At 36.3% G+C, this 15,841-nt stretch overlaps 2 protein-coding genes across 8 annotated transcripts in view; both read left to right on the top strand.

The window, feature by feature from the left end:
- The window catches only part of LOC104889895 (callose synthase 9), a 37,880-nt gene extending 30,209 nt beyond the window's left edge, over positions 1 to 7,671 (top strand). The window contains exons 41-51 of the mRNA XM_057394188.1: positions 7 to 41; positions 1,186 to 1,233; positions 1,693 to 1,851; positions 2,697 to 2,810; positions 3,788 to 3,876; positions 3,953 to 4,111; positions 4,219 to 4,321; positions 5,838 to 5,957; positions 6,311 to 6,361; positions 6,452 to 6,634; positions 7,205 to 7,671. Coding sequence (XP_057250171.1) covers positions 7 to 41; positions 1,186 to 1,233; positions 1,693 to 1,851; positions 2,697 to 2,810; positions 3,788 to 3,876; positions 3,953 to 4,111; positions 4,219 to 4,321; positions 5,838 to 5,957; positions 6,311 to 6,361; positions 6,452 to 6,634; positions 7,205 to 7,441 — 1,298 coding nt within the window. The 3' untranslated portion in view covers positions 7,442 to 7,671. The remainder of the gene's footprint in view (positions 1 to 6; positions 42 to 1,185; positions 1,234 to 1,692; positions 1,852 to 2,696; positions 2,811 to 3,787; positions 3,877 to 3,952; positions 4,112 to 4,218; positions 4,322 to 5,837; positions 5,958 to 6,310; positions 6,362 to 6,451; positions 6,635 to 7,204) is intronic.
- Positions 7,672 to 9,741: 2,070 nt separating this feature from the next.
- Positions 9,742 to 15,022, top strand: LOC104889894 (hypothetical protein). 7 transcript variants are annotated; one of them, XR_007273770.2, is made up of 6 exons: positions 9,742 to 9,909; positions 10,109 to 10,206; positions 10,327 to 12,116; positions 12,581 to 12,760; positions 13,601 to 13,643; positions 14,434 to 15,022. XR_007273770.2 is itself a non-coding variant. In XM_010675231.4 (3 exons), the coding sequence occupies exons 2-3, from the start codon at positions 10,171 to 10,173 to the stop codon at positions 12,055 to 12,057; spliced, it is 1,767 nt and encodes a 588-aa protein (XP_010673533.2). In that variant the 5' UTR covers positions 9,742 to 9,909; positions 10,109 to 10,170; the 3' UTR covers positions 12,058 to 12,423. The 7 variants fall into 7 exon arrangements, 2 of the variants coding, with proteins under 2 accessions (XP_010673533.2, XP_048499797.1); XR_007273771.2 differs by having other exon boundaries at positions 14,445 to 15,022; XR_007273769.2 differs by having other exon boundaries at positions 12,581 to 12,639.
- The last annotated feature ends 819 nt before the right edge of the window (positions 15,023 to 15,841 follow it).

The following is a 15,841-nucleotide window of genomic DNA, read 5'->3' on the forward strand; positions in this document are numbered from 1 at the left end:
CATTCTATTTCACAACTGTCGGATACTACTTCTGTACGATGGTATGCTTGTTTATCTAAAATTTTACTGTTAGCATCACTCTTAACATCTTCAGGACTACAAAGATGATGATAACTTCAAGATCAGAGTGAAGATAATAGCTGATATTTCTTAGATAAAAATTTATGTTTTTTTCCTTGTCCCCATTTTTCTCTTACACCGCTTGATCTGCTCCTCGCTTGTCATGTGCAATTACATTTTGTCACCACGAATAAGATCTTCTTTTCTTAAGAAGGAATCACAAATTATGAGACCTAATATATTCTACTCCTTTCATTCTTTTTTAATAGTTATTCAAAGCAAAACCTCAATCATATCCTCTTTTTCACTAAAACAATCATTTACATGTAAGAAATTGAATATATATATATATATATATATATATATATATATATTTTTTTTTTTATATTGTGTGTGTGTGTGTGTGTGTGTGTGTTTGTGTGTGTGTGTGTGTGTGTGTGTGTGTGTGTTTGAACTGGTTAATGTTGGTGAAGAATCTAGGCTTGTGTCTGGATGTTGGATATCTAGTAGCTCCTCAATTTCATACGGTGAACAAAAGAGCCTGTGACAGGTTTCTAGAGTGGTCTGTCTTTTTTCCTCAGCTAGTGCGTAGACAATTGTGGTTTACTTAATTAGCTGATTCTTCGCCGTGATAGCTGTTTCTTGACCTGCATTGTCCTATGAGTAGATATTTAATTCAGAATTCTGATAAAATCTTCTATGTCAAATTAATCTGTTCAAAATTGTGCCAGATTATTCTTCTGAAATACAAATGTCCTTGCACCTTTGGTATCTGGTTTTGTTGTTATTATCAGAATTTTCTATTGCAGATTTTGCATGCTACATTCTTATTCCTTGGTTCTTAATAATGCTCAAGGCATGTTTCCATCTTTTTGCTTCTGTGCAAGCCTGGTTGCTTCAGTTACAGTTCTGTTTGTGTTGTAATCTGCAAACTTTAAAAGCCCTTGGGTATATTCAGGATATACTCTACTTATTCGGATCTTGCACGAACCTCCATCTGGATTTCTAGCCTTCCAAGTTGCATGAGCTGTGATCATTTCTTGTCTGAACGTCTGTTATTGACTTGTTCCAAGTTATGCAGTGCCATGCTTTTATCAAGCTGACATTTTTTTTTATAATCTGCAGTTGACGGTGCTGACTGTATATATATTCCTCTACGGGAAGACATATCTGGTAGGTTGGCAATTTCTTTGAGCGATGTTACCATGTTTGCCTGCAGTTTTATTTGCTATACTTACCATTTTACGTAGGTAAAATCAGAAAATGGAAACAGATAAACTGACCAAAGCCCTCTAACTTAGTAATTTGGGGTGGAATATTCATTCAAGCATTGATGATGTTTTCGAATGAAGTCTAGAGCAGAACATTAATTGTTGACATTACCCAAATGCTCCTAAACAGGGCAATCGGTGGGTGGGGGAGAGGTTGAAAAGTTTGCAGTCTTACATTTTGCTAAACAGAAAAACTGTTGCAAATTGATCCTTGACCAACATGTAATGACCGTCATATATTAGAACTGCAGAGTGCTTAATGATCCATTCTAATCTAATCCATTTTTGTTCTGATGTTCATGTTTTCCTTGCCTTAACCGCTCACTCTCCCTTGGTGCAACTTGCACTTTTTTTATTCCAGGCACTGTCAGGAGTTGGTCAGACGATCCAAGATCGCGCTCATATATCACAGAATACTGCGCTAAGTGCAGCACTTAATACCCAGTTTCTTATTCAGATTGGAATTTTTACTGCTATCCCTATGATTCTGGGTTTTATCTTGGAACAAGGGTTTTTTAGAGTATGTATTCAGATTTTTGCCTTAACTTCATGTCCATGCATGTAGATGAGTATAAAATGACATATCTTGATTGTTCTATAAGGGATAGGAAATTTGTCTCAGTAGGAGTATATTGAAAAATAAGAAGAATTCCACACTTGTGCAAAAAAGAAAATATATTTCTGAAGCATTTTTTCAAACATTAAGTGAGCAACTATTATGTGTAACACTAGCTTTTTTTATCTTCACAACTATTGTTGATCTTGATGGGATATTGCATTAGGTTAAGGTGACTGTCAAGAAATACTTTTGATGAATGGGATCAATTGCAGAGTTACAATTATTATGTTCCTAAAATGGTTCTAAAAGTGGCCCGAGTCCCAGTTCATGTCTGATTATATAATGTCAATGATGTAGGGTACTCAAGTGAGTTCATTTTTTGCTTGTTATGGTCCTCGATCAACTTGATACCTGCCACTAATTTTATCCTCATCTAGTATGGGTTACTTGTGGATGTTCATATTACATCACAAAAAGGTTCTCACACTCTTAGAGAAAGTCAGACCTCATTTGCCGAGCCTTTCATATTGTAATTCCCTTCTATAACATCAGTATGGTTACTAAATTAGATGCTTAAGGATGGCCTCTGATGTGGATGTTGAAATTTAAATAGATTCACATATCTTGATTGTATATCTTTAATTCAAACTTCATTGTTTGGCCAGCTTGCAATTGAATGATTCAGCAACGATTATGCTAATGCAATTCTCTTTACGGTTTTGTTGATCAGCTCTGGTTGCCATTACTTTCTGAAGCTCTACTGTGATTCTAAGTTTTATTGATACTTCTCTTCTTATATGATGCAGGCCATTGTGAGTTTTATCACGATGCAGTTTCAACTCTGTTCTGTCTTTTTCACATTTTCTCTTGGAACGAGATCACATTACTTTGGTCGGACAATTCTCCATGGTGGTGCACGGGTTTGTCATTTTTCTATTTATAGATTATCTCTATTAGATAAGGGAAGAGAGGAAGACTTGCTGTCCACCCTAAGTTTCATAGATACCTTTATAAAAACATAAACTCAAAAAAATAATAATAATTAAACAAATTACTGCACCCTATTCCTATATTTTTGTACACGAATAGCTTTATATTTTTCCTTAAAAAGAAACAGAAAAAAACACCCTATTCCTATTATATAAGTGAAAAACACAACCAACATTCTTAATTTAGTTAATTCGAAATTACATTATTGCACTATTGAGATGTTTGCTAAATATAGATTATGTCTTTTCTTACATGTTTTATGAGGTTATTAGATGTAACACTATGGCTATGTTCAATTCACCTTATTTTTGCTTATTTCAGATCTAATCAGATCAGATCAGAAAAAATAAGTTCAGATCAGGCTTATATTTAAAAATCATTATACCTATTAAATGTCTTTCATTACATATTAGTAAAAATTATAATAATTGAATATTAATAAAGTACTCATTGAGACGAATCAAACAAGATCCCACATGACTATATTTTTTCTTATATATTGAGAAAAATCTAAAAGATAAGATCGTGTAATCAGATCAGTTCAGATCAGATCATATCAGAAAAAATAAGTTCAGGTCAGATCATGCTTATATTTAAAAATCATTATACTATTAAATATCTTTCATTACATATTAGTAAAAATTATAATAATTGAGTATTAGTAAGAAACTCATCAAGACGAATCAAACAAGATCCCACATGACTATATTTTTTCTTATATATTGAAAAAAATCTAAAAGATAAGATCTTGTAATCAGATAAGATCAGATCAGTTCAGATCAGATCAGAAAAAATAAGTTCAGATCAGATTTAAGTTCAGATCAGAAAATTTCAGGTGAACTAAACATAGCCTAATAGGTAATATGCTAGGAGTTGCTTCATTTGACGTTTGTTCTTTGTTAAATAGTATCAAGCGACAGGAAGGGGTTTTGTCGTCCGGCATATAAAGTTTAGCGAAAACTACAGGCTTTACTCTCGGAGTCATTTTGTTAAAGGGTACATCTTCTTCTCTCTCTTTCTTGTGGCTTGTTTGGTAACATGAAGTTTGAGTTGTATCATTTTCTTGATGTAGGCTGGAGGTTGTTCTTTTGTTGATAGTATTTCTTGCATATGGTTATAATGATGGTGGTGCGATAGGCTACATTCTTCTCTCTATTAGCAGCTGGATGATGGCTCTTTCCTGGCTTTTTGCTCCCTATTTGTTCAATCCATCCGGTTTTGAGTGGCAAAAGTAAGTTGGGACTTTTACACTTGAAGTTTGGCTTTTATTGACATCTTCAGTTACTAGTTAACTATTTAAGTAACTCGAATACATTCTGTTCCATAATTTTTTTGTAGGACTGTTGAGGACTTTAGCGATTGGACAAATTGGCTTCTGTATAGAGGTGGAATTGGGGTTAAAGGCGAGGAAAGTTGGGAAGCTTGGTGGGAAGAGGAATTGGTGATTCTTCTACTTGTTAAAAGCTGCTGGCCTTCTATTTCTGAAACTTTCTCTTCTTGGCTGTATATTTGGTTGTCCAATTCCACTTGTGATCTCATAATGTTATTGCACTTCAAAGAATCTAGAGATAGCAAAAGCTCGTATCTTTTCCCATCTTCTTGTCTCCGCCTTTCATGGTAGGGCCATAAATACCCTAATTATCAACAGATGCCCCCGTCCCTCCCCCGGTTAAAAAATAATAAGAAGAAAGTAAAGGAAAACTCTGACGCACACTCATGTATTATGTCCCCGGGTGCACCTAAGAAGTAGGTACACCTAAGGTTATTACTGCTCATTTGGGCTATTTTGCTCATCTGGGGATGTCCTTATGTGCAAGAATTTAGCCCTGGGTCTAGTTCTAGGTGTTTCCAGGTGCATAATGGATTTTGCAGACTCACGGGTCGAAGCAAGATTAAGAAAAGGACTGATGGTGCTGTGTGTTCACTGCCCTGTGTTACCTAATTCCCTAATTCTCCCGCGAACTGCGAATTATGGTCGTTTTGGTTCATTTTTGGGCCGTTTTGGGCGAATTGGCGAATTAGGTAACACTGTCACAGCCAATTGAGCTTGAAAGTAGATAAGTCTCATTGTGGAATTTCTTTCTTCATCAACACTATATCTGGTCTTCTCCCATGGGAGGCTTATAGTAATCAATTATAAACCTGTCTACATGGACTCTTCAATTTACCTCAAGTACCCGTGTCGGATCCTTGACACTCGGACGTGTACACGGACACTTGGACACTTTATTTTGGGCCAAAATCATTGAAAATATTAGTAGAATAGCGGAGTCAGGCACTTGGATACATACCCGTGTCAGACATGTGTATACGAGTTAACACAGCCTTTAGAGAATAAATGCTCTGGTATGATCAATATAAGTACTTATCTACTAAGTAGCCTTCTACTGCAACATCTACTTGCAGCAATCCATTAAAAACTTTCAGAGAAGAAATTCTTTCTTCCATTGCACCGTTTTTCTTATGAATGCATTCTGTGCTCTCTACTCTTTTAGTAGTCTTTCCTTAATTAATATGGGAGTGATGAAACACTCTTAAATTCATTTATTGTCACTCTTATTGCTTTTGACTTGGTAGTTCTTTACATAAACTGAAACAGTGATTCAAATTATCCTTCTTTACCTTGTTGAATCGAGCTGTCGACTGCTTCATTTACCTGAGAAAATTTGTCAACTTATTTACAGTAGTAGGGATTCTTTTTCCCATCTTTGGCCCACTTATGTCCCCTATTTTGTAATCTGTTTCATCTCCTCATTACTTACTGTTCTTGTAAGTTGGTGATCTATCATAATTTCAAGAGGTTGCAGGACACAAGACACAATGTTACTTGGAACTTTTCTCATTTAAAATACCACCCCATTACTAGTGTCTCATTTAGGAGTTTCTGGCTGAAAATAAGTACTTGCAGAGTTTCTTTTTTTCATTGTATTTTTGGTGCTAAAAGAGTGTGTTGACAGGGGCATATACGAACTTTTGGTGGGAGGGTTGCAGAGACAATTTTAAGCCTCAGGTTCATCATCTTCCAGTATGGCATTGTATATAAGCTACATGTACAAGGGACAAATACATCGTTTGCGGTGAGAACTCAGCTTGTCATAATTTTCTTGATCATTTTTTGCTTTCTGGCACTTGCTTCCATCTGTATGCCAAAAGTTCTATCCTTTCATAATTGGTTTCTAATGTTATACAAAGAGGAAGGATACTGCTGGTAAATTTTGAGATTTGTGATGTAAATTAAGTTAAATGGTGTGTTTTCAATGGATAATAAACATGTGTTTGGCTTTGATATTTGTGCATTTTGCATGGCTTGTCAATATAGTATGAGGCTATGAGCTATCGCTGCCTCCAGTAAATGTCAATAGATCACTTTGCAGCTATGTTAAATAGAGTGACGGTTCCAGAGATGGGCTAATTTTTGCTTATTTTGCAGATTTATGGCTTTTCATGGGCAGCTCTGGCTGGCATCATTATCCTTTTCAAGGTTTGGCTTGTAGAATTAAAAATATGCATATTTTTTTGTCAATAGATTAGTTGTTATGATATCTGAATCTGCCTTGAACCTCTGCTACAGGTTTTCACTTTCAGCCAGAAGGCATCGGTCAACTTTCAGCTGCTATTGCGTTTTGTCCAAGGGATTACATTCTTGATGGCCTTAGCTGGTATAGCTGTGGCTGTTGTACTAACAGATTTATCCGTTCCTGACATATTTGCTTCTATCTTAGCGTTTATTCCTACTGGTTGGATGATTCTCTCGGTGAGTTTTTGCTTTACTCTGCATTATTGCCATTACTTTGGTCTACTTCTCCAAATTCTCACCCCCCCCCCCCCACCCCACCAAAAGAAAAAGAAGTTAGGATCTCGCCATCTTCATTTTGGTGTGGCAAAACTATTTTGCATATAGTATCAAACTTGTCGACTTGTTTTCTCATCACTCTCATGTTGATACTCCATATGGAAACTCAAGGGCTATGGTTAGATGCGGAAAATAGTTTTGCTTTTCTGATATTATTATTAAATGTTTCCTCCGTTTTTTTTACTTGCAACCTTTCCCACTTTGGGTAATTATCTATTACTTGCAACGTTTTCATTTTTAGCAGTATATTGTCTCTTTCTCTCTCCTAGCACATGGGATTCTTTTATATTTCTCTGTCTCTCTCCTCTCCTTAGTCCTTGTGCAAAGAGAAACGTTGCAAGTAAAAGATATGAGAGGTTGAGACTTATTGTCTATCGATTTCAAGACAGGGAATACTTTAAATTCCTACATGGAATTATTTGCAATGAGAAACAATTACTCTTTTGTGATACCTTATACAAATATTTTCAGATTGCAATAGCTTGGAAACCGTATGTCAAGAAGGTGGGGCTGTGGAAGTCCATTCGGTCACTGGCACGTCTTTATGATGCTGGGATGGGAATGCTTGTATTCATTCCTATCGCATTTTTCTCATGGTTTCCCTTTGTTTCAACATTCCAAACGAGGCTGATGTTCAACCAAGCGTTTAGTCGAGGGTTGGAAATATCTCTTATCCTTGCCGGAAACAACCCTAACCAGGGACTATAATTTTCAGTCGTTGCACTTGTATATTGAGGGATTCTTTCTGTTCACTTTTACAGTCTAGATTAGGGTAATGGCTTGTGTTTCCTACATCCGCTTTAGGAGGTTGGGGCATTTGATCGAAGCCAGGTGTATTTTTGTTAGAAATGTAAAGTTTTCACTACAATTGCCTGTAAATTTGTTATTCTGTGATCTAAAGCTAGTTGCTTGAGGTAATGAAATTTTGAGTTTCTACATTTTGATTTAATATATCATTGTTAGAGACAACCTATTTTACACCAAGCAATTATTTCATCCTGTGAAATTATGAATTACTCCAAGCTTAAATAACTGGTTCTTTCACCCTCTAACCTATTCGGCAAGCTTTTAAAGTAATACTAAATAAGAAAAATAGGAGGGTTTGGTTAGGTAGTGGTTTGATTTGAGTAGCATGTAGTGGTAAAAGTAGTTTTCGATTGTGGTTGTCAAAAGCTAAAGTTTGTAACTTGTGTGGATAGTGGTTAATGGTGTGTAAATTTTGCATTAATGGTGTGACTAGTTATTTGCAAACAACTTCTTCTATAGAGCTTCTTTAAGTACTACTGATCAACCATTAATAGGTATCAACATAACTAACAATTGTACTCGTAATTAAAAGTTACAACCACAATTATTGTTGTCGAACATGCTTGGACTTCAAATGTTGCTATTATTTAGATGTCTCCTTTTTATCCCATATTCACTTATTTAAATAACCTTAATTAGTTCTTATATATTATCACAAAGTCGATACAAGTTGAAGAGAATACAGCTTGAACATGAAAAACACGATTTAATGGAAATACTCAATCAAGATAGTGGAGGTACTAGGTAATTATTCATTACGTAGGGATGTATGAGAATTGAGAAAAGTACATAGTCCAATTTAGTACAAATTTGTTGGACTGAATTAGAATGTTTGAATTGGATTTGAACTCAACCATTTGGAGTATAAAATTTGGATAAAAAAAATAATAAAAATTTGGAGATAAAAAATATGATTTAATCAGAACTTTTATAATATACTTTCTCCGTTTCAAAGTAGTTGCACCATTTGTTTTTTCACGTTTGCTAGGACGCTTTTTAAAACGTTAATATCTCTAATTGCGTATAAGTAAAAATTATAAAAAAGATATTTGAAATCCTTGTATTAAGACGAATTTAACAAGATCTCACTTGAGTATGTTTTTTCTTATATAATGGTGAGAGAAAACTTGTTAAAATTGATTGATGAATAGTGACCAAATGGCAAAGGGTGCGCAACTATTTTGAAACAGAGGAAGTATGTATGTGTGTGTGTGTGTGTGTGTGTGTGTGTGTGTGTATATATATATATATATATATAGGAGCAAGATCATATGTGAATGCTCCTTATATGAGAAATGAGAATAAATCTCAAGTTCTCAACTACACGATTGAATTAGAGTTACAACACTTGTTCATTAGAGTTATACCCCCTAAAAAATTCTGAGGCCCAAAAAAAAATTTGAGTTTTTTTCTCTAATATTCTTTATATATATATATATATATATATATGAGAATGCATAGAGCAGTTGGTGTTGTAGCGAAACTGATTGCAAAAGAGGGGAAATCGCCCTAGAGAGGTATGTTTGACATCCAAAAACTACTCAGCAACAGTCGACAAGTGGGGAGACTTCTACTAGGGGATATCACAAATTTCTCATCAATACAACTTAATCGATCTTTCTCCCATTGTTTCACTAACCGATCTTAATCATGGCAATGGGCAGGCTCGCTTGCGCCATCGATCACATCCTTTAACCTAACGTAGTATTAACTATTAAGTTTGTCTAATTTCATACTAGATTTAGACCGCCTATTCTGATAATTAAAAAGAGTAAGAAAGAAGAGGGAGATGTGGTAGGCTGGTAGCTCAGTGAAGTACCACCCCGAATTTTTTGACATTGACCAGGATTTGAATTCTCATCCCAACAATATATTATAACATTTACTTATATGCTGTTTAACATTGTACTCACCCTCTGTGCTGGCCTGCCCGACAGGCTAATAGCCTAACAGAGATTGGTTTTCGGACTAATTATCTTTTCAAATCAAAAAGTAAGAAACAAAAGACAAGGGGTAAATATAGTCGAATCCAAGGGCAATTAGATTGAAGAGGCGTCCAAAACCAAACATGACGCTATAAACACCTACACGCCATGTAAATCAAATCTGAGCCGTTGATTCATCATCTCTAAATCTCACCGTCCCTTTCTCCTTTATCTGCCTATAAATAAGAGTTAGATGCCTGACGAAAAACTATTGCAAATTTCGGTGCTCAATAGAAACGTTTGAGATTCTCGAACAATTTTAAGCGATCGAAAAATCTGTTCATCGAAAAAGAAAAACAAAGAAAAAAAAGAGAGAGAAAATCAAAAGAAGAAGATTCTCGTGCACTTTGTTCTTAACTTGCATCTTTATTACGCATTGCTAGGGTTAGTTTCGATCATCATCAAATTTGTTAATTTTTCGCAATTTTTATTTGTTTTTTTAATAGTTTGAACAATTATATTAGTTTTAATCTTTTAATTGATAACCTTAATCTGAAATCTGAATAGTATAAATCTTGATTCTTGATTTAGTTCGTCAATTTTTTTTTCTGTATTTTTTGATATCAATTTGGACATTACTTAGGGTTTTTCGGCGAAGCTGAGGTGTTTGTGACTTGTGAGTGGTTAAATTTTAGAAAAAAAACAATGAACGATCAGTCTCAAATGATGAATCAGCATCAGGTAATGAATAATAAGTCGAAATTATTGAATTATTTATCACCTAATAGTTATAATTATAATAATCAATCTCAAAAGGTGATGAATAATCAGTCTGAAATGCTGATGGTGAGTTACTCACAGATGATGAATCAACCGCAAATGGTGAATCAACAGCCGCCGCAGATGCCGCCGCCGTCAACGCAAGCTCAGATGGTCAATCAGCTTAATCAGATTAGTCAGATGGTTAATCAAGCTCAAGCTCAAGCTCAAATGGTGGCTAATCAGCCGAAGATGATGGTTAGTCAGAACTATGGTCAGTGGTCACAACCCCCTCATTCAATGCCTCCTCCAATGAATGCTATGAATTTCCCCAACCCTATGAATCAAATGTATGGTGGAATAGCGAAACCTGGGCGTAGTAGTAACAATAACAATTGGAAGGGAAAGAAACCCATGGATAAGAGGAAAGATGGTAGGAGGAAGGATAATAATAACAATATTAAAGCATTGTCTGGTGGTGTTGGTGTTGGTGGATTGCCTTCGGTCGGCCTGGGTGGTGGTGTAAGTTACCAGCCACCGACTCTTTTTGAACTTGAACAGCAGAATCGACTGAAGGCGAGGAGGTTTTACCACCCTAAGAAGAAATTTAATAGAATGGGACCTTATGCTCATGCTCCTAGAAATACTACCTCGTATATAATTCGAGCGAAGAAGTCTGGTGGGATTGCTTCATTGGTTTCTCCTTGCCCTGTGACTCCTGCGGTGTTGCCTACACCGGTATTCTCACCCTCGAGGGAGGCTTTGGTTGATATGGCTAAGGAAGAGTGGGGGGTTGATGGGTACGGGTCGATGAAAGGGTTGATTAGGCTTAGGTCACCAGGACATGATGAGGCAGTGGATGATTATGATGAAGAGGATGATGGGGGGTCCAGTGAGAGTGATGTGGAGGAGCATGTGGAGGTTGAGAGAAGGTTAGACCATGATTTGAGTCGGTTTGAGATGATTTACCCAAACAGTGGTGACTACCACAATGTGTTGGAGAATAGAGTTGATGATCAGGATACCCATATTGCACAACTGGAGGAGGAAAATCTGATTCTTAAGGAAAGGCTTTACTTGATGGAGAGGGAGCTTGGAGAGCTGAGGAGAAGGTTGTTATGTCTTGAGAGGCAGAATCAAGTTGTGGAAGATATTCATGAAGAGGTCGTGGAAACTGTTTCTGAGAATGATAGTGAAGGATTCAGAAATATTCCTTTACTTGATAGCAAGCACAATGAGGAAGTGGATTTTGTGCCTGGAAATGGGGCTGGAGATCATGAAGCAAGAAGGGATGACAGTGGTGAGACGCTGCACAAAGAACTCAAGGAGCTTGTCGTTGACGAAGTGATGGGTTGTCATAGAACTGACATTGGATTGGAGGAGGATAAGCAGGATGATGGGTTAGCTAATGATGGACTTGGGTATAGGTTGATGATGGACAATCACGATGAAAAGCATGATAACGAAGTACTCAGGGAGTTGGGCAAAGGAGCAAGTGGACACCAGGAGCCTGGGAATAATAAGACTGATGGTTCATCTGTTGGAATAGTTGTGGACAATATTGATGTAGATGTGAAAAGTCAAACTGTCGGAGATGACTACATGGGAGAAACTCTGTTGCATGAAATAAATGAGAATGGTAGGTCAGAGGGAGAGGTGATGGATAGAAATGCGGTCAACTTCAAGCAAGATGAGGTTGTGGTAGGTGAAGCAGTTGCAGTGTCAAGCAATTATGCAATGGATAATGAAGGAGCTGGTGATGTTTGCATGAGTGATGATTTAACTAATGACAAGGAGGTCAAGGATGTTGAATCTAGTGACCGAAGGATGTAGGGTTGAAGCTCAGAGATGAGCATTGGCGACGGTGACTTTACAATTTGTCCCGCGTTAATGTAAGTTCTCTGATTAGAACTCCCAATTACAGGAAGAAAAGAAAGTTTTTAAAACTCCTGTACATAGTACTTTGATCTCCTCTGGATATCTAGTGTTTGCCTTTGTTTCTTTTGTAGGGATCCTCTAGGAGTTTAGTTTAAGATGCATATGACTAGAAATTTATTACTTTAAATTGATGTTGTGTCAGTGGGTAAATAGTTAGGTCGGGAGGAGGGAAAGCTGTAAACTTTCATTAAAATATGGATGTAAGTCATGTACCAGCCTTTCTCTGGCTTAATGTCTAAAAACCATTATGTGTCTGATATACTTCCTCTTTTGTTTTAAATCATGTACGTTTTTAAGATGCTTCTTCTTACCTTATTGTTGGAGAGCAAATTCATTTTGCAAGCCTAATTATTTTCAAGATGGATTCTCTTTCTATTATACTGAATAGCCATTATATATTATTCTGTTCCACTGCTAGCTGAGCATTGGCCATGAGTTGTTTTACGGCAGATATCAGATGAAGATGAAGAATTACTGGTACGATTCAATACTTTGATTCATTAATACACTCGTATTAAGTGACTCTGCAGGTTTTTCAGGCGAGATCTTTAAAGCTAATAAGAAAGATTTTTTTTCATCATACTGGACTTAATCATAGGTTCGTATGGTCTATGTCGCTTTCTTACTCATAATGATTGTTTAGTTATGGTGGGTATGTAATCATTGGAATGCTTTTGTGTAATTTGTCTTTTAACATAATGGAGAATTCTTAATGATGTACGTTTTTTGGGGCTTTGTAGAATGTCGTAACAGAAAAACTTCAAATTAGATAGATGATTTGATAGATGGTTATCCATGCTCGTGTCGTGGCTGAGTAAGGCTGTAGGTAGATTCACACCATTTATTGTACTTTGAGGAGCAAACTGCAAGAAGTAGCTGACTTACCAGTCCCTCCCATATTCCAATCGAATACGAAAAGAGGCATGCTGACATTAATGGAGTGCACCTACTGGGTCCTACCATTTAAATCGAACCCTTATCCCTAGCCCTTCTCATCAGATATTATTTATCCCTTTCCCTGACACTTTTGAGCTCCTAATCACCTCCTCCACACCTTTGATTACTAGGTGCTCCATGGTACCCGCCTTTTGCCACTACTGGTCTTCAGTTGACACCAAGATTTACTGATAACCATACAACATGAATACTTGGAGCGTGCGCGTGGGTGTGCGGATGTGTGTGTGTTGGGGGGGGGGGTTGGTGTGTGTATGGGAGGGTGTGGGTGAGTGGGTGCGTGCGTGCGACTGTCATTCTCTATGTTGTATTTTGTGTCTTGCTAGGGAGTTAATCTGAATATACATCAATTTTGAGTCCTCAGATCTTATGTTTCCTCTAAATTCTTGTCCACTGCTATGGTGGCCAAAAATCCTTGGGAGTGATTTTTTGGTACTTGGACAAGTTCTTTGTTTGACATAGGCTCTGTAATGTTTGTTTTTAGGTAACTGGGTTGATTCTAGCATTGAAGTCTACAGTGTAGCCTGGTATGTATGATGTTGTGTATAGGTATGTTCAGTTGTATCCTAGTATGAGCATACATTTGTAGATATTTCTTTGCTTTTACCTTAAGACTTTTGTTGCTGTAGGCTACATCTGTTTTGCACCCCCTTCGAATCTCCATAACTATATTCCTACTACTTTGACGGGATATATTGTAGAAGTTGTACTTTTAGCGGTTGCAGGGGTAGTAGTGAAATGACTTTGTTCTTGTTTATATTTGCACATGGTCCTTAACTTCCTGTTCCAGAATTTCTTCAGCATCACCATGGCAATCATCTAAATCTCAAATCTTCTTATACTTTAGATCCTCTCTCTCAAACTCACTATAGCTGCCTTCTTAAATGTGTTTATGATTTCGTCGCTTCATAGTACATAAATACATAATAGCTCTCTGTGGAGTTGAAATTTTAAGTTGATTTAGACCTTCTATTATGTATATAAATTATATTACTTAATACTTAATAGCACTTTGATTCAAACCCTTCTGGCATCTTTTGATCATAAAGAGCCAATTAAAGTAAAGCTTCGCCCACAAATTGTTTCTACTTAATAACAGCTTCTTGATAGTCTGATTCTCTTCTAAAGTATCATATTGCTTCTTTGATGTACTGATCTAACAACCAAGCATTCTTTTTAAGAACCTCACTGATGTTTTGTGGCTCGAAGCTGACATTATGCAAATAACAATTGTTGCTCTGGTTATTGAAACTTCTTATGTGTCCCTGCTTATTACAAGTGTATAAATCTGCAGTATTGAATAACAATTACTTGAAGAGAATATGCAGATCAGTTGTTTATAGAGCCCGCAATCTGGAGATGCTCCTTACAATTGAACTGAGATCCAGAAATCAGATTTTCCGTTTTCTTACTAGACATTCCAGCATATTAGGAAGTTTTGTTACTTTTATCCAGAGCACGAGAGGTGAAGCGTTGTCATTTTGAAGATTTTCTTGTTCGTTGTTCTTGTTTCTTGGCTTGGTATTACAGATCATGGGCTCTTTCTAATGTACAAGTTTCTAGTGTTGCTACAGACATACTCCCAAACGAGTAATGTGCTCTGCTGTGAATTTGTGATGCAGTTCAGCTCCTGATTCTTTTTGGATTAGCATGGTAGATTTAAGATCAGTACGTTTGTCAGTAATCACAAATGATTAGGTCATTGAATATGTGATTCGTTCGTCTGTAGAATTAAGTAGATAGGTGGATCGATGAAACTATGTTGCTTTGTCTTCTGTCTTACGAGTTAGTTATTTTTGTTTATTCCTGTAATAAGATCGGATTAGCTAAAAATGGAAGTGTAATAACTCAGTATGTTGATGCTATTTTGGTTTATTGCTCTTGTTGAGATGAGATCTTATCATCACATTTTTCTAAATATATAAGATCGGATTAGCTAAAAATGGAAGTGTAATAACTCAGTATGTTGATAATACTATTTTGGTTTATTGCTCTTGTTGAGATGAGATCTTATCATCACACTTCTCTAAATACTTGTATTGGTAACATAATCTATGTAGACAAAAAGAAAATTGATATGATAAAATGTGACATGAATGGAAACATACGCAATTGAATAATGATTGTAGTGTTATCGGAACTTGGTGCAAAAATAAAGTGCTAGTACTACTGGAAGTTTGGAGTGGGAGGATTTATACGTGCAAAAATAAAGAGTTAGATTCACCAAAAACCTGGTCCAAATCCAAATGCATCTTCAAGACTTTCACCACTCAGATGCAGAGAAAGGTTTCGATTGAGTCCAACATTGAGAATTTCACTTTTTTTGTACATCCTTTGAAGGTGCACACTTGCACTTATGATGGGTACCATGGTGTCCGCAGTCCCGTACTATATAAATCTCTAGCGATTCTATATGAATTTAATAAAAGGCAAAAGCTAACAAGTGTCCTTGAAGCGTTAGATATTAGATAGTGTCAAAATTAATCAGTGGTATAAATGTTTCTACTTGATAACCTTCTAAATGGAATCATTGTGCTGGTTTTCTTTTACCATTGTATAGTCTTTGTTGCCTTTTCATTTCTATATTGGATGGTGTCAAAATTAATCAGTGGTAGTTAGGCTGGTGTCTTATTGTTTGGAGGTTCAGGTTCTCATTCAAATTGAGATTTCTAGTGTTGATATTCAGTAGACACCAAAGGACGTTTCTTTGAAGTCTCTTGAATCT

The sequence above is a fragment of the Beta vulgaris genome, chromosome 4, assembly GCF_026745355.1.
Source record: "Beta vulgaris subsp. vulgaris cultivar EL10 chromosome 4, EL10.2, whole genome shotgun sequence".
Classification (NCBI taxonomy): domain Eukaryota; kingdom Viridiplantae; phylum Streptophyta; class Magnoliopsida; order Caryophyllales; family Amaranthaceae; genus Beta; species Beta vulgaris.